Genomic DNA, 15,816 nt, shown 5'->3' with positions numbered 1-15,816 from the left:
GAAAGAGATTACTTATGGGGGACTTTGTATATGATTTATATAAATAATTTGTTTTTGAAAAGTGTTATTTTATTTTGAAAATTTTTGCTTTCTCAAGGATGCTGACTTAGCAAGAAAGGCCTTAAAACCTATTGAAAGAGTCTTATCATCTACTTCTGAAGAAGATGAGCCAGGAGTGGTAAAATTTTTAAAAATGAATTGTCGATACTTCACCGATGGAAAGGTATATGATATGGCAGTGTATTTTTTTTTTCTGGGTATCTGTGGAAATTTAAACTTGGTCCCAAATTATTAGAAGGGAGTCTCCATGCAAATATCTTACCCAAATTTTCAGCTAAAGATTTGTCAAGCATCTGTTAGTTTTCCGCTGTTGAAGACTTGGCATATCCTTATTAAGGCAACATGATCATTGAGTGGAAATGTGATTGACATTATCACTTTGTCATTCAGTTCTTGGCCTGTGAATTGATGGGGAGACAGGATAGTATATGTTTAACAGCAAATTTTGGAGTCAGACTCATTGACTTTCAATCCCATCTCTACCCGCCACAATTCTGAGACCATGGGTAAGGTATTACATTTCCTAAGCTTCCATTCTTCTCATCTGTAAAATAGGCACAGTAATAAACCTTAACTAATTGAGCAATTAGAAGAGATAATTAGTGGTAATTAGAAGACATAATTCATGTGAAGAGCTTAACCCTAACCTGGAGAATAAGTTCTCAGTTTGTTTGTTGCTTGGAAGTCCTAATATTAAAAATTAATGTCTGCTGTGTCATGCTATTTAAGTTTTTGGTTGTTAGTGTTCTTACAAAGTGGCTTTTAGTGAGCCTCTCAAGGAGACGTTATGTTGTTGTAAACTTTATTCCTGCGTCCTTAATATAGACTTCATTTCTGGTTCCAAATAATAGGAAAATAAGTTATTCAAATGCGTTCATAACTTTGCACCCAAGAATAAGTTATGTCTGAAAAGCAAAACTTTTCACAGAGATGATCACCAGACTCATTAACAGTACAACATAAATCATTTACCTAAAAGGAGTCATCCATATCCTCTTGTCCCTGGTGCGATAAGATCCCCATGGCCTCAAGGTCTATAACATAATGTGACCAAGCTTTAGACTGAGATCCCACCAAGATACTGCTTTTTGCTTTTGATTTCCATAGTTCAGTTATATTCACTACTGGCTACAAAAAAAAAATCTCATAATGCTGTTTATGTTTAGTCTTTGCTGGGTGTGTACTTTGTAAACATTTTAGGGGAAATAATTAGGGCTCCTCTTGGGCACCACAAGTCTGAGACAGCTGTTTACATAGCCTGACACCATGTGCCTGAGTGTTAGGCCACGAGTACTTGCTGAGTGGATTGGAAAACACAGCGTTCCCAGTCGGGAAAGCATTCAGGCAGCCCCTCCCATCTTCCAGACCTGGGACTGGGGAAGCCGAGACAGCGGGATCCAAGGTCACACCGTCCTTGTGCCGTTGCAGCGGCTGTGCTAGAACGGGGGCCAGCTGATCGCCACAGCGAGGCGAGCGAGTTCTCCCCGCCCCACCATGCAGAGCCCAGCGGTGCATTTTTTCAGCCTATTTTCCCATCCCTCACAGAGGGGATGTGATTGTCCTGTACGATACCCTGGATTGCAGAGTAGCTGGAACAGCCCCAAGAGTCAATTCAAATGTCCGGGTGGTTGCCGAGAGCATGGCTGCCCGTAGTGACGCCGTCCTGTCCGCTCCTCCCGCAGGGCGTAGTGGGCGGTGTCATGATCGTCACGCCAAACAACATCATGTTTGACCCTCACAAGTCCGATCCTCTGGTTATTGAAAATGGGTGTGAGGAGTACGGCCTCATCTGCCCCATGGAAGAAGTGGTCTCCATCGCCCTCTACAACGACATTTCCCACATGAAGATCAAAGATGCCTTGCCATCGTAAGAGAAATTTCTTTGCTTACCAGAAAAAGGGATGTTGGGAAAATTAAATGCAATTTTAAAACGAGGGCATTTGCAAGAGTGAGGGATTGTGCAGAGGTGAATTTGAAGGTGGAAAATTTGTGTTCTAAATTTAAAAAAAAAATAGAAAATGAGAGGAAATGAAAAGAATAAAGTAAATGACAAAGAAAAGTTGACCATATAAAGATGTCCTTCTCTTCCTCCCCACATCCTTTTCTCCTTTCTACTTTTCTTCCTCCTCTTTCTTTTACCCCTCTCCCTCCTCTTCCTCATCCTCATTTAAATACCACCATCATTTAAATACCACTCATGCTCCTGCATGGAGAAGATTTGAGTGGACAGGGCATAACTACCTTCTCTGTCGCTAGACTCCCTTAAGTCATGTGAAGAGGGAGTAATACTGGTTTGATTTTTCTCTGAAATATAAATGACTGTTACTTCAGTCCTGATCACTTTTTTTGATAATGCTGAGTCTATTGTGAAAAAGATAGGGGGGCTCCCCACAAAGAAAGAGCTAAGAAAGCTTAGGAAATTGATTCACTTACAGGGATAACCTGATTTTTCACTGTCATTTGTCAGTGTGTCTGTTTCTCTACAGATGCTAGCAGTAAAAATCCTCAGAAACTGTCAGTGAAAGGAAGGTAGAGGTGATTGCAGTGGTCTAAAGAGAACTAGCCCTTGGGGCTCTCAGATGCAAAGAGGGAAGGGAACTACGGAATTAACCCAGACTCAAAACCCAGGGTTTTATGCAGCAGATTCCCCTGGCCTCCTGCAGCCCTCACTATCTGATTCACTCAGCCCTTCTCCAACCACCTGAGCCTGCACACTGAGGTAGTTTCTTAATTCTGCTGCCAGGAGGGTTCAGAGTGGGAGGTTTAGGAAGCGGGGTAGCGTGTAAGCAGTACAGGGTGCCGACTACCTCTGGAGGCACACTGCTTGAGTTTCCTCTGCCTGCCACTTACAGTTCCATGCCTGCATGAGTTACTCCATCTTGAGCCTCAGTTTCCTCATCTGTAAAATGGAGTTAATAGTAGTACCCAGCTTCTAGGGTTGTTGTAAGGACTGAATGCATTGATGTCCACAAAACTTGTAGAAGAGAGCCTGGCACTTAGTAGATGTAGGCTGCTGTTATCGTTTGAACCTTTAATTCATAACTGAAACTCTGAATGTGTGGTCCCATGGGAATGTTGTTATCCACGTGGATCGAGGCTTCTCCTGCATTGTAGTGTGTGCTGCTTGTGTGCCAGCCACGTGACGATGAATGGGTCATGGCCCTGCCCTTGGGGAGCTTGCAGTCCACTGGGTGTGACACATATACAGACAGAAATGGTGATTAAACAGCACTGGAAATACCCAGGAGACCTGGGTGAGGGCGTGTCCAGCTGCCTGGGGGATTTGTGGACTCATAGATGAGGAGGAGGGAGGATGTGAAAGAGTTCATTTTGGAAAGGAGGGACATTGGGTTCTCTGAGACAAGAGGACAGAAAAGAATAGGTAAAGACAGAGGGAAGTTTGAAAGTGGATGGTGAGACATAGGAGCATTTCTTGCCCAGTGATGGCTTTTAATGGAGAAATCCTCATGCAGACCTTTAGAGTAGGATATTACATATTCTGCTTAGTAATAGAAAGGGAAGGCACTTCTTTGCAGAGAGCTTTCTCTCAACATGAGGTGATGTCTAATGATCTGGGGTACAGGGATAATGCTGTGATGAGGTGGAGAGAGGAGAGTTAAAAAGTGGCTGTCATTTGTTGAGGTTATTTCACATATGTGCTGTGTGCATTGATTCCCATCTTGGATGCAAGAATATAAAGAATTGTCAATCTAATGAAGAGCATGTGCACAAATGAGCAAAATAGAACGTCTGAGCAGAACCAGCGTGACATGAACTTCTTCAGAATTCTTCAGGATCCCATATACTTGTTTAAAAGTTTATAAATTGCATAAACTTTAAATTATTACTTAAAGTTGTATGTAAAGCAACAAGTAGAAATTAACCTAGCTTCAGTATGCCGATTTTTAAAAGTGTGTGTGTGTATGTGTGTAAAAATCTCATCTTCACCTTCAGTTTGTGTTTTTGTGTAGGACAGTTCATAACTCCAGCTGCCACAGAGAATAGGGAGCAACGATTGAAGGAATTATTGATTGGCATTAGGTGTCTGGCCGAGTCTAGAAAACATTAATTAACAAGAGAGCTGGTTGACCCTGTTATGTACTTTGTCCCAGCGGTGTTTGGCAGCTGAAATGCAAAAAAGCAGATGGTTAAATTAATCCTGAGTAGAGAGTTTGCAGCTTGGATTAAATAGTAGAACAAGTGGGGTGGGGTTAACAAGGTAATTTAGGAGGCTAATTAAGAGTGCAGTTGAATGCAGTCTTTTGACGGAGCAAGCTAAGTTAGGAAGGAGGAGGTGAGGAAGGGAAATATGGGAAGAGCTGGGGTTTTTTGTTGCAGAACTTCTTGCAGCCTTAATATGCCAAATTAACATTTGAGTCCCATATGAAAATTATACCACATTATGCTAACTTATCTGACTCTGGGATTCATGCATTTTTAACATCTCTTGGGATGCTAGTGTTGGGCAGAGCATTTTGTGCACGTTGCTCCAGGTACATACAAGTTCCTGTAGGTCAGAGACACTGTCACAGCCATATTTTATCCTATGGCGCTAAGGGACTTTATTAGTTGGCCAGAGTTGTTATAGTAGATACCACACCATGGATTGGCTTAACAACAGGAATTTATTGGCTCATGGTTTGGAAGACTAGAAGTCCAAAATCAAGGCATAAGCAAGAACATGCTATCTCCCCAAAATCGGTAGGATTCTGGTACTGGCTTGCCACAATCCTTGGGATTCCTTGGCTTGCATCTCTACTTCCCGTCACATCGCAATTTCTCGCTCCTACCTGCCTGCTTTTCAATTTCTGCTGGCTTCTGGCCTGGCTTCTCTCCCTGTGGCTCTCTCTGTAAGGCCTTCAGTTATACGGATTAAGGCCTGTCCTGATTCAGTTGGGCCACAGCTAAATAGGATCTTAGAAGACCCTATTCACAAATCAGTCCATACTCTGATTCACCTCAATTTAGTCAAAAATACTATTTATAAATGGTTTCACACCCATTGAGATTAAGAACATGTACATTCTTGAGGTATATAATTCAGTCTACTACAGGGGCTCAATGAATGTTTATTGAAGTGAATTAAAGAGGCTTTTAAAAAGTATTTGCCAGACCATAACAGTTATGTATCGGCTTTTATTTTCTATTGGAAAAAACATGCATGCAAGTGATGTATAAAATAACTTTGGGAGATAGTTTTCTTGTAACTTGAGAACTATCTGACACTTTCTGGCTATATTGGCATAATCATTTATTCCAAATCCAGTATAAAAGATAAAGTATAGCCTGAATATGATCTTGTCTTTTTGGAAAATAAAACTATTTCTGAAATCTGAAAATGTTATTTTTAAAAACGGTTTTGTACTTCTATGTTTTAACCCAGTATTGGTAGTAAGGTAAGTGGAAAGATGGGGTTTGCTTCAGATATTTCTAGTCATAGTTAAAAATATATGTTTCTTAACCATTTATTTTAAAATTCAAAGAGCATGCATAATCAATATTTTTGTGGAATTCACATTTGGAAAGTAAAGTATCTGTTATTAAAAAAAATTAACTACATCCCGGGAAAATATGTTTCAGCTGATAAACCAGTTGCCCTGTTGCCATAAAGTAAAATGATATGGTTATAACATGAAAGGGATGTTAAGAAATTTAAACTATTATTTTAAAAAGAGCTTATATGGTAAGATTTACTTTGCTATAAAATTTTAAAACTACAAAATGGATTGAGTACTATACAGTTACATAAATGGTTATCGCTTCCTATTGCATTTCCTTCAGAGGGGTGGACAGTGTCTATTATTGGAAACATCAGGTTTTCCTAGGTCAGGAAATCCAAAATCAGGAATTCCTGGTTAGTTTCTTCATAGAGCAGTTAAATGAGTAGCTGCAAAGTAAATGAGCCATTCAGAATTCTGCAGTTGGTTTCCAGACGATTACAAGAAGCAAAAGCTTTGAATATTTAAGGAATTTCAGTCATCAGTGCTAAAATATATTCTGTCCTTTGTCTTTTCCTTCATGAAAATAAAAACATTATTCTTTCATCTTTAAAAATCTGATGGGTGACATATCTCCATACTCATACGTGATTTCAAAAAACATTCATGTATTTCCAGTAGGGTCTGGAACTCTCATGGCTCTCTTTTACCACTTCCTTTAGTTCATTTATATTTTATTTTGGCGTCAATTTCTTGATATCATTTCCTTATTCCAAAATCATTTAAACATAAATTTAAGTTGTGGTATATTTGTGTTTTGGTTTTTGGTTGGGTTTTTTGGTTTTGTTTTTTGTTTGTTTGTTTTCGCCTTTCCTCCATCTTGTTTTTGGTTTTGTTTTTAACATTCCATGTGCACCCACCATTTTTCCCCAACAGTGATCTACCTCAGGATCTTTGTCCTCTGTACAGGCCTGGAGAATGGGAAGACTTGGCTTCTGAAAAGGATATCAACCCATTCAGTAAGTTCAAATCTCTCAACAAAGAAAAACGCCAGCAGAATGGAGAGAGAACCATCGTTTCAGATTCCAGATCAACAGCATCTTTGGAGAAGTCAGTAGATTGCTCACCGACAAAGCCCCCAGACAGCTGTTTGTCTGGAAAGTTCAAGAAACTGGAATCCTCTAGGGAAGCAACCAGTAGATCTTCCACAGCGACAGAGGTCAGCAAGGGACCTCCTGACACTCAAGCTGCATTTGAATCTACGGCCAAAGGAAATTCCCTTTTAGGGGAAGATGATGACTTTGTTGACTTGGAAGAACTTTCTTCTCAAACTGATAGCGGAATGGACAAAAGGGACACCTCAAAGCAGTGCCTTGCTCTTGACTCAGAGGAGCTAAAGAAGGGTAAGTCACAAACAGTCAGTTCTGCTACAGAAAAGCAAGTGCAGTCATCTGTGAACTTTTCAGGAACAGAGAGTGATGCTGAACTGAAGGGGACCCTAGATTTAGAAGCCTGTGAGAAGCAAGATATAATGCCGGAAGTGGACAAGCAATCTGGTTCCCCAGCAAGCCAGGTGGAAAACACACTGACAATACATGAAGATCTAGACAAAGTTAAACTCATTGAATATTACCTTAATAAGAACAAAGAAGGGTCACAGTTATCTGAAAATTTGCAGAAGACAGGATTAAGTGATGACAAAAGCATTGAACCATTGGGAATAGACATCACCCTTAGTAGTTCTCTTCCCCAGGCAGGTGATGCCCCAACTGAAGGCAATAAAGCACCAGATGAAACATGGGTGAAAGAGAGAGAGCCTCTTCTATTGAAGCTAGGCTCTTCTACAGAAGAAAATAGGGTTAAAGAGTCTCTAGACTCTTCTTTGGAACCTTCCCTGGACAACAGCTGCCAAGGGGCACAAATGGATAATAAATCTGAAATTCAACTATGGCTATTAAAGAGAATTCAGGTACCCATTGAAGGTAAGTCATTATTCTTTAACATCTTTTTAGTCTGTTGTATAATTGCCTTTCTAAAACTTGCACGTGGCAATAGCAGTAAAATTGAAAACAGTAAGCATTTTCTCAATAGAAGAGTATCCTTCCTGAAGCATGAATAATTGGGGGTAAAAGTTAACAATGTATGATTTCTATTTCAGAGGTACAAAGGTAGTTTGCTTTTTTTTTTTTTTAATCTTTCAAGTGACTTTCCTTTTTGATCTTGAATTTCCAAATCTCAAGGAGTTTTAAAATGTTTGTGAAGATATTTCAATTCTAAACTGAATCATATGGTGAGAGAGGGTCTTCAGTACCATTCATTAGTATGTATGTATTCTTGTGCATTATCACAGTTCTCCACTACTTTGTATTGTGTTGGGTTTTGTTTTTAAATATTTCCAGTTTGTAGCATCTCACATGATGTAGAGCCAACGTGAGCCATCCAGAGCTTTTTACTTTTGTGCTAAAGAAGTTCTGGAAAACTTAATCATTTCTGGTGTGATGTTATTATATGATGCTTCTACCATATACTTTGACTTTTCTTTACTGAGAGAGGCTTGGGCACTATTCTTTATAAGTTGAAAAGTTTCACTGTGACCGAAATTGGCCATATTGAAGAACCTTTTTTTCACATGTGATTCAGATATACTTCCTTCAAAAGAAGAGAAAAGCAAGACTCCACCCATGTTTCTGTGCATCAAGGTGGGAAAACCAATGAGAAAATCCTTTGCCACTCACACAGCTGCCATGGTCCAACAGTACGGCAGACGAAGAAAGCAGCCAGAGTACTGGTTTGCCGTTCCTCGGGAAAGGTGAGTATGGGGTAAAATAGAAAACTCTGTCTTCAAATGGATTCTAATTGCATTTTGACTTTTTTATTATAAAATACTCAATTTTATTCTTGAATAAGAATTCTCTTAATTCTAAATTTTAGAGTTTGTAGAAGGATATTAGTTGAGGGACTTTCCATTAAAAGGTGGTTTAATCTAACAAATATGAGCTCATCATAGGTACTGTGTGCCAAACCACTTTCATAACTTTCTATCCAGCTGATTCTAAAATGGCGGAAGGTTTAGATACTCTCAAATGGCAGTGATTAGAAATGTTCTTCCGTTGAGAATAAAAACTATGGAGCAGATCCAAACCCCTTTAAGTGCTATAGAGAGCCATGAATGTAATTTTTAAAGTGCTTATAATTCTAGAGAATTTAAGATTACTTTGGCTTTATGGAGGGTGTATTTGTGACTCAGCAGCATGAGAAATGGGGCATGTGATTGCCTGGGTAGGATTTGTATTTTTAAATCACCAAAGAAGGAATTTTATTGGGTATCTGATAGACTAGGATAGCAGGGGTAGTGGCATAGAAATTCTTCAGTGGTACGTCACTGAAGACATCATTATAATAAAAATAATTAGAAAATATTACTTTTAGAAAAAAATAAATGTTTTCCTCCTGGATATGTGGCAGAATAAAATTGCTTTTATAAAGGCCTTGCACTTAGTTTTCAAAATTGTTAAACCCTCATATCTTTCCTTCTTCTAACTAGTCATTGAATATCATCAGCTGGATGAGACCTTTAGGCTCACGTGCCTACCAAGAAAAAATGCACTCAGTGAGCTTCCTTCAGCGTAAATTCTCAAAGCAAAATTAAGTTCCTAGCAAGGGCACACCTTCTATTTGATAACAACTAAAATGGCAATTATCATCAAGAGAGAAGTTTCATTTTAGTAGATTATATTTTAATATGAAAATAATAGGATTATAATTAATGAATTTGCTAGTAGCTTTTCCCTGTACAGATTTAGACATAAACCCAAGTTAACATGGACATTAACATAATTTGTTTTGCATTCTTGTAATATACTCCTCTACCTGCAGCCCCACAGTATCACACTGAAGCTTTAAACCTGGGACACTAACTGGTGTGTGTGTATGTGTGTGCACATGCACGTGTGCCTTATATAAGAATATTTCAACAAAAGCAATGTAAAATTCTGAAGCTCTGTTAGAATTGGGGTCATAGAAACAGAATTTATAGCTGGGCAATAGCTTAGAGATTTAGGCCAGTCCCTTGATTTATAGATGAGGAAAACAAGGACTGAAACCGTTAGGTACATTAGGTGTTATGTGGACTTTCTAGGGTCTGTTTTAGTTTCCTAGGCTGCTCAAGCAAATACTATGCAATGGTTTGGTTTAAACAATGGGAATTTATTAGGTCACACTTTCCAGGCTAGGAAAAGTCAAAATCAAGGCATCAAGGCAATACTTTTCCCCTGAAGACTGTCGTGTTCTGGGTCTGGCTGCTGGTGATCCTTGGTCCTTAGCTTTTCTGTGACATGGCAGTGCACATGTGGCCTCTCCTGGACTCTCCCTTCTCTTCTGGGTTCCACTGATTTTGGCTTCTGGTGGTTCCCTGTGTGGCCTTCTTTCTCTCTCCGAATTTCATTTTGCTTATATATAGGAGTTCAGTAATAGGATTAAGACCCATCCTGATTGAGTTGGGTCACGCTTTCACTGACGTAACCTCTTCAAAAGGTCTTACTTACACTGGGTTCATACCCATAGGAATGGATTAACTTTGAACATTTTTTTCTGGAGTACATAGTTTCTAACTACCATGTGGTCCATCCGGAAAAATTACTGATCATATGTATTACTTTTTCTCTGGGAAAATGTAATGTTTACAATATAATGATGTTGGGTTTTGTTGTGTTTTTTTTTTTTTTCCAGTTTTATTGTCTTTAATGGGACTGTATGCACTAAGAACTCTTGTAAAATAATTTTAGTGATCCCACACATGCAGTTATTTTACTGTCATTCTTTAACCCAGAAATCTGCAATGCTGAAATAGTACTTGTCTTTGACCTCTTATGCAAGTGGTTTTGTGAGCTTTGAGGAAATAGGTCACTTGTTGAATTCCATTATACTATATTTTATAACAACCGTGACTAGTTGGCCAGTAAGTAATCTGACATGCTTAGTCTTCTCTCTTGAACTAATTAATTAACCAAAGGTTTTCTTGGAGGCATTATGTGTCTCTGTTTTAATGATAGCTTTTTTAATGTAGTTGTTAGCAAATTTTGTTTTAATTACTTCTTTATGTATTTCCATTCTGCCTGTGCTAGAGGAGCTCACAGTTTAAGATGGAGAAAGATGGAATAGTCCTATAAGTAGTTAATTCCCTCTCAGGCATCCAAGTACACAGTAAGAAATAAAAGAAGATCATTTTTGGTTTCCATTTATGAAGTTCTTCATGTCTTCAGACTCATTGGAAGTTGTGCCAGTTTGAATATATTGTGTCCCCCAAACAACATCATCTTTGATGTAGTCTTGTGGGGCAGACGTTTTGGTGCTGATTAGATTTGCTTGGAATGTGCCCCACCCAGCTGTGGGTGATGACTCTGATGAGATATTCCCATGGAGGCGTGGCCCCACCCATTCAGGGTGGGCCTTGATCAGTGGAGCCATATAAATGAGCTGACTCAAAGAGAAGGAACTCAGTGCAGCTGTGAGTGATGTTTTGAAGAGGAGCAAGCTTGCTAGAGAGGAATGTCCTGGGAGAAAGCCATTTTGAAACCAGAACTTTGGAGCAGATGCCAGCCAAATGCCTTCCCAGCTAACAGAGGTTTTCTGGATGCCATTGGCCATCCTCCAGTGAAGGTACCCGATTGCTGATGTGTTACCTTGGACACTTTATGGCCTGAAGACTGTAACTGTGTAGCCAAATAAACCCCCTTTTTATAAAAGCCAATCCGTCTCTGGTGTTTTGCATTCCACAGCATTAGCAAACTAGAATAGAAGTCCTTAAGGCTCAGATCTTCTTTATTGGAAGTCCTTGCTTCATCAAACTGAATGTTTCTACTTGTCTGTCTGTTTTGTGGTCAGAGGCGATTCTTCAGGCATCCATTGGAGTTCCAGCAACGGAAAATCACCAGTGTAACCAAGGAAGGGTGACAACACTAGGGTGATTCCCCTGTTGCTGGAGCTCCAATGAATGCCTAAAGAATCGCCTCGGACCACGAAACAGATAGACAAGTAGAAACATTCACACTGTCCTCTCATACACCTTATAGATGTGGTGGGTCCTTTTGACTCATCCAATGCACTGAAGTTCCTCATCACAAGAGAATAATAACCTGCTGTTGACAGAACTTCACCAGTGCTTGTTTCTCTGTTTCTCTCTGTTGGCCCTCATACTTTTTTTTTTTTAATGTTTGCCTCCTTCTGATTTGTTGTTATTACCAAGATATTAACTCTGAAATTTTTCCTTCTTCATTTACAGTGTGCTCTTTAAGTTCTTTAACTCTGTCATTGAAGGGAGAGTTTATCCAATAAGAAAATGGGGAGGTAATGGTTAGAGGAAGCATGGATTGGCACCTCACATATAGTTGTTAGTTATTTATCTTCTTTCTTGTTGTCCCCCCCCCCCCCCAGAAACCCTTGTTATTAAATTTTAGATACTGGAAATTAGAGATGAGAAGTCGTTAAAAACTGCCTAAATACACAATAGCTTTATTTAATTGGGTGGTTGTCAGAAGCACCAAGACCACGTTGAATCCAGGAAATGCAGCAGTTTCTTGTGCACCTGTGTTCTGCTAATTGAAACATGCTCACATTCACTTGGTATTAAGTGTATGTCAACCCTAAACCCTCCTTGTCTCCATTGCAGCCTGAAGAATAATCATATACTTCTCTTGAATCAGCTGAGGATGACAGTGGTGTGCTTGGGAGATTTGTGAAGTGTCCAGAACTTGTTTTACAGACCCAGGGATTCTGGCTTTTCATACTCTCACCCTTGGTTCTAATTTAAACATGAGGACAGTAGATAATTCCACCTTATTTTAATTGTTTTGTCCAGGGTTTTTCAACCTTGGCACTGCTGATGTTTTAGGCCAGGCCACTCTTTGTGGGGGCCTGTCCTGAGCATTGTAGGTGCAAAATGTCCCCTGGAGGGCAAACTGACTCCACGTTGAGAATCACTGGTCTAGTATCAGACCATGGCCTATGCACTTTTATAAAAGTAGTTGTGAGCCACAATGATTTGGGGATTTTACTGCTTAAAGCATTATTTTACTTGATTATAGTCCCTATATAATTCTTTGTTTCCTTTACTAAACCCTAATTTCTTAAAGAATTTACAAATAATTTAATTTTTAAAAAGTTTTAACTTTCTTGTTGATCAGAAGTTTTACATACATAAACACAAACTATACCTTTGGGATCAATGGTGTAAGATCAGTGATGGCTTCTGGTACTTCTCGGAGCCGAGAACCTCGGCAGCCGTGTGCACTCACCTATGGAGATCCCCGGGAGCCTGTGCAAGAAAGTCAAGCTGAGCAATAACGCACAGAACTGGGGGATGCAAAGAGCAACTAATGTCACCTATCAAGCCCACCATGTCAGCAGGAACAAGAGAGGTCAGGTGGTGGGGACCAGAGGTGGCTTTCGTGGTTGCACAGTTTGGCTAACAGGCTTATCTGGAGCAGGGAATACTACAGTGAGCATGGCTTTGGAGGAGTACTTAGTTTGCCATGGTAGTCCATGTTATACCTTGGATGGTGACAACATTTATCAGGGTCTCAGTAAGAATCTTGTGTTTAGTCCTGAAGACAGAGAAGAGAATGTTTGACACAGTGCAGAAGTTGTTAAGCTATTTGCAGATGCCGACCTAGTGTGTATCACAAGTTTTATATCACCTTATACTCAGGATTGCAACAATGCAAGGCAAATTCATGAGGGTGCAAGTTTACCTTTTTTTGAAGTATTTGTTGATGCTCCTCTGCATGAACAGAGGGATGTTAAAGGACTGTACGAAAAAGCACAGGCTGGAGAAATTAAAGATTTCAGTGGGATTGATTCTGAATATGAAAAACCGGAGGCCCCTGAATTGGTGCAAAAAAGTACGGGCTGGAGAAATTAAAGGTTTCAGTGGGATTGATTCTGAATATGAAAAACCAGAGGCCCCTGAATTGGTGATATAAATGACTGCATTCAGCAAGTTGTGGAGCTCCTACAAGAAAGGAACATTGTACCTGTGGATGCTTCTTATGAAGTAAAAGAACTGTATGTGCCAGAAAATAAGCTTCATTTGGCAAAAACAGATACAGAAACGTTACCAACACTGAAAGTTAATAAAGTGGATATGCAATGGGTGCAAGTTTTGGCTGAAGGTTGGGCAGTGCCACTGAATGGCTTTATGAGCGAGAGGAGTAGTACTTGCAGTGCCTTCATTCTGATTGTCTTCTGGATGGGGGTGTCATTAACTGTCAGTACCTATAGTTCTGACAGCTACCCAGGAAGATAAAGAGAGGCTGGATGGCTGCACAGCATTTGCTCTGATGTATGAGGGCCACCATGTGGTTATTCTTCGTAATCCAGAGTTTTTTGAGCACAGGAAGGAAGAACGCTGTGCCAGACAGTGGGGGACCACGTGCAAGAACCACTCCTATATCAAGATGGTTATGGAACAAGGAGATTGACTGATTGGAGGAGATCTTCAAGTCTTGGACTGAATTTATTGGAGTGATGGTCTTGATCAATATCATCTTACTCCCACTGAGCTAAAGCAGAAGTTTAAAGATACGAATGCTGATGCTGTCTCTGCATTTCAGTTATGCAACCCGGTGCCCAATGGGCATGCTCTATTAATGCAGGACACTCATAAGCAGCTCCTGGAGAGGGGCTACCAGCACCCCGTCCTTCTCCTTCACCCTCTTGGTGGCTGGACAAAGGATGATGATGTTCCTTTGATGTTGCATATGAAGCAGCATGCTGCAGTGCTGGAGGAAGGAGTTCCTGAATCCTGAAACAACAGTGGTGGCCATCTTCCCATCTCCTATGATGTATGCTGGGCCAGCTGAGGTCCAGTGGCATTGCAGAGCACAAATGGTTGCAGGGGCCAATTTTTACATTGTTGGACGAGACCCTGCCGGCATGCCTCATCCAGAAACAGGGAAGGATCTCTACGAACCAGCTCATGGTGCCAAAATGCTGACAATGGCCCCTGGCCTAATCACCTTGGAAATAGTTCCCTTTAGAGTGACAGCTTACAAGAAGAAGCAGCATATGGACTACTATGACTCTGAACACCACGAAGATTTTGAATTTATTTCAGGAACACAGATGTGCAAACTTGCCTGAGAAGGCCAGAAACCTCCTGAAGGTTTCATGGCTCCTAAGGCTTGGACTGTGCTGATGGAGTACTACAAAACTTTGGAGAAAGTTTAAGCTGTTAACCTACTCACTCCACCTTTGACACTTCATTGATTAACAAACAGGGACCACACAGTCACTGTGGGCATTGCTTTGTGGTGGCGTATGTCTGGAAGCACTTCTTAAAAATAGATCATTTTCCTTAACTGCCATCAGTTTTGGTCTGCCTCATGAGTTCTGCTTCAAACTAGTAAAACACACTGCCGATTTTAATGTATCTTTTCCATTTATTATAGCTAATACTCCTTCAATATGATTTTAAAATCTTGTCTTTTTACATTATATGTATGCTTCTGTCTTATGATTTTTTTAAGCTGTTATCTTAGTTGTAACCAGTAGTACACACAATGAATCTTACTTTTCATCCCTTTTAAAGAAAAGAAAAAGCCACTGAACAATAAACTTGGCTAGATTTTGTTTTGGAATTTTACAAGACATCTGTAGCAATTAGATTTTTTTCTACACTGGGAATATGAACTGCCTTTCTTCCTTCCAATCAGCTATTGATCTCTCAGCTGTTATAATCTAAACTATTCTTATGATCAATGTAAGCCCTGAATGAACTTTCTTTATTCGATAAAATTAAATTTTGGGCTTATTTAAAAAAAAAATCAGTGATGTAGGAACAAAATGGAAGATAACCCTAAAAAGATAAAGAATTTTACAAAAAATATGATTGTTGGTTATGAGAGGCATTTATTTATTATGCTGTATCTTTTTTAATGCATTTTTTATTGTGAAAGTTATAGTGATAACTTTCAAAGTATGATTTAACAAGTAGAGAGCAAATTTGAAAGAATATCATGGGTCACAGTTCCACAACTTCAGCTATTCCCATTATTGTAAAATATAACATGCATACAGAAAGATATTGACTTTTGATGTACAGCTCAACAAGAAGTTATATAAGTAATTTCAAAAATTGTTATGGGTCATAGTTCCACAGTTTCAGTTCTTTCCTTATTATGCAATATAGGGTATATACAAAAATTCAAAGCATAATTGAATGAGTAGCTATAGAACAAATTTCAAAGGATGTTGTAGGTTACAGTTTCATCATGTCATTTACCTCCTTCCAGCTATTCAACACCCCAGCATCTAAAAATAT

The 15,816-nt window shown here is 39.5% G+C and overlaps 1 protein-coding gene and 1 pseudogene across 8 annotated transcripts in view; both read left to right on the top strand.

Annotated features, from left to right (window-relative positions):
• The window catches only part of NCOA7 (nuclear receptor coactivator 7), a 154,789-nt gene that overhangs the window by 99,015 nt on the left and 39,958 nt on the right, over positions 1-15,816 (top strand). For 7 of the 8 annotated variants that reach the window (XR_005217974.1, XM_037843822.1, XM_037843827.1 and 4 more), the window contains 4 exons: positions 98-223; positions 1,743-1,927; positions 6,435-7,480; positions 8,139-8,307. Coding sequence is in view for 7 of the 8 variants with exons in the window: in XM_037843822.1 (XP_037699750.1) it covers positions 98-223; positions 1,743-1,927; positions 6,435-7,480; positions 8,139-8,307 (1,526 nt within the window). In the remaining variant the exon portion in view is untranslated. The remainder of the gene's footprint in view (positions 1-97; positions 224-1,742; positions 1,928-6,434; positions 7,481-8,138; positions 8,308-15,816) is intronic. The other variant, XM_037843824.1, reaches the window with a different exon arrangement.
• Positions 11,471-15,472, top strand: LOC119539924 (annotated as a pseudogene).

This window comes from Choloepus didactylus, chromosome 7 (genome assembly GCF_015220235.1).
Source record: "Choloepus didactylus isolate mChoDid1 chromosome 7, mChoDid1.pri, whole genome shotgun sequence".
NCBI classification, from domain to species: domain Eukaryota; kingdom Metazoa; phylum Chordata; class Mammalia; order Pilosa; family Megalonychidae; genus Choloepus; species Choloepus didactylus.
The sequence above is the reverse complement of the archived record's forward strand: the minus strand, read 5'-3'. Positions and strand labels throughout refer to the sequence as shown.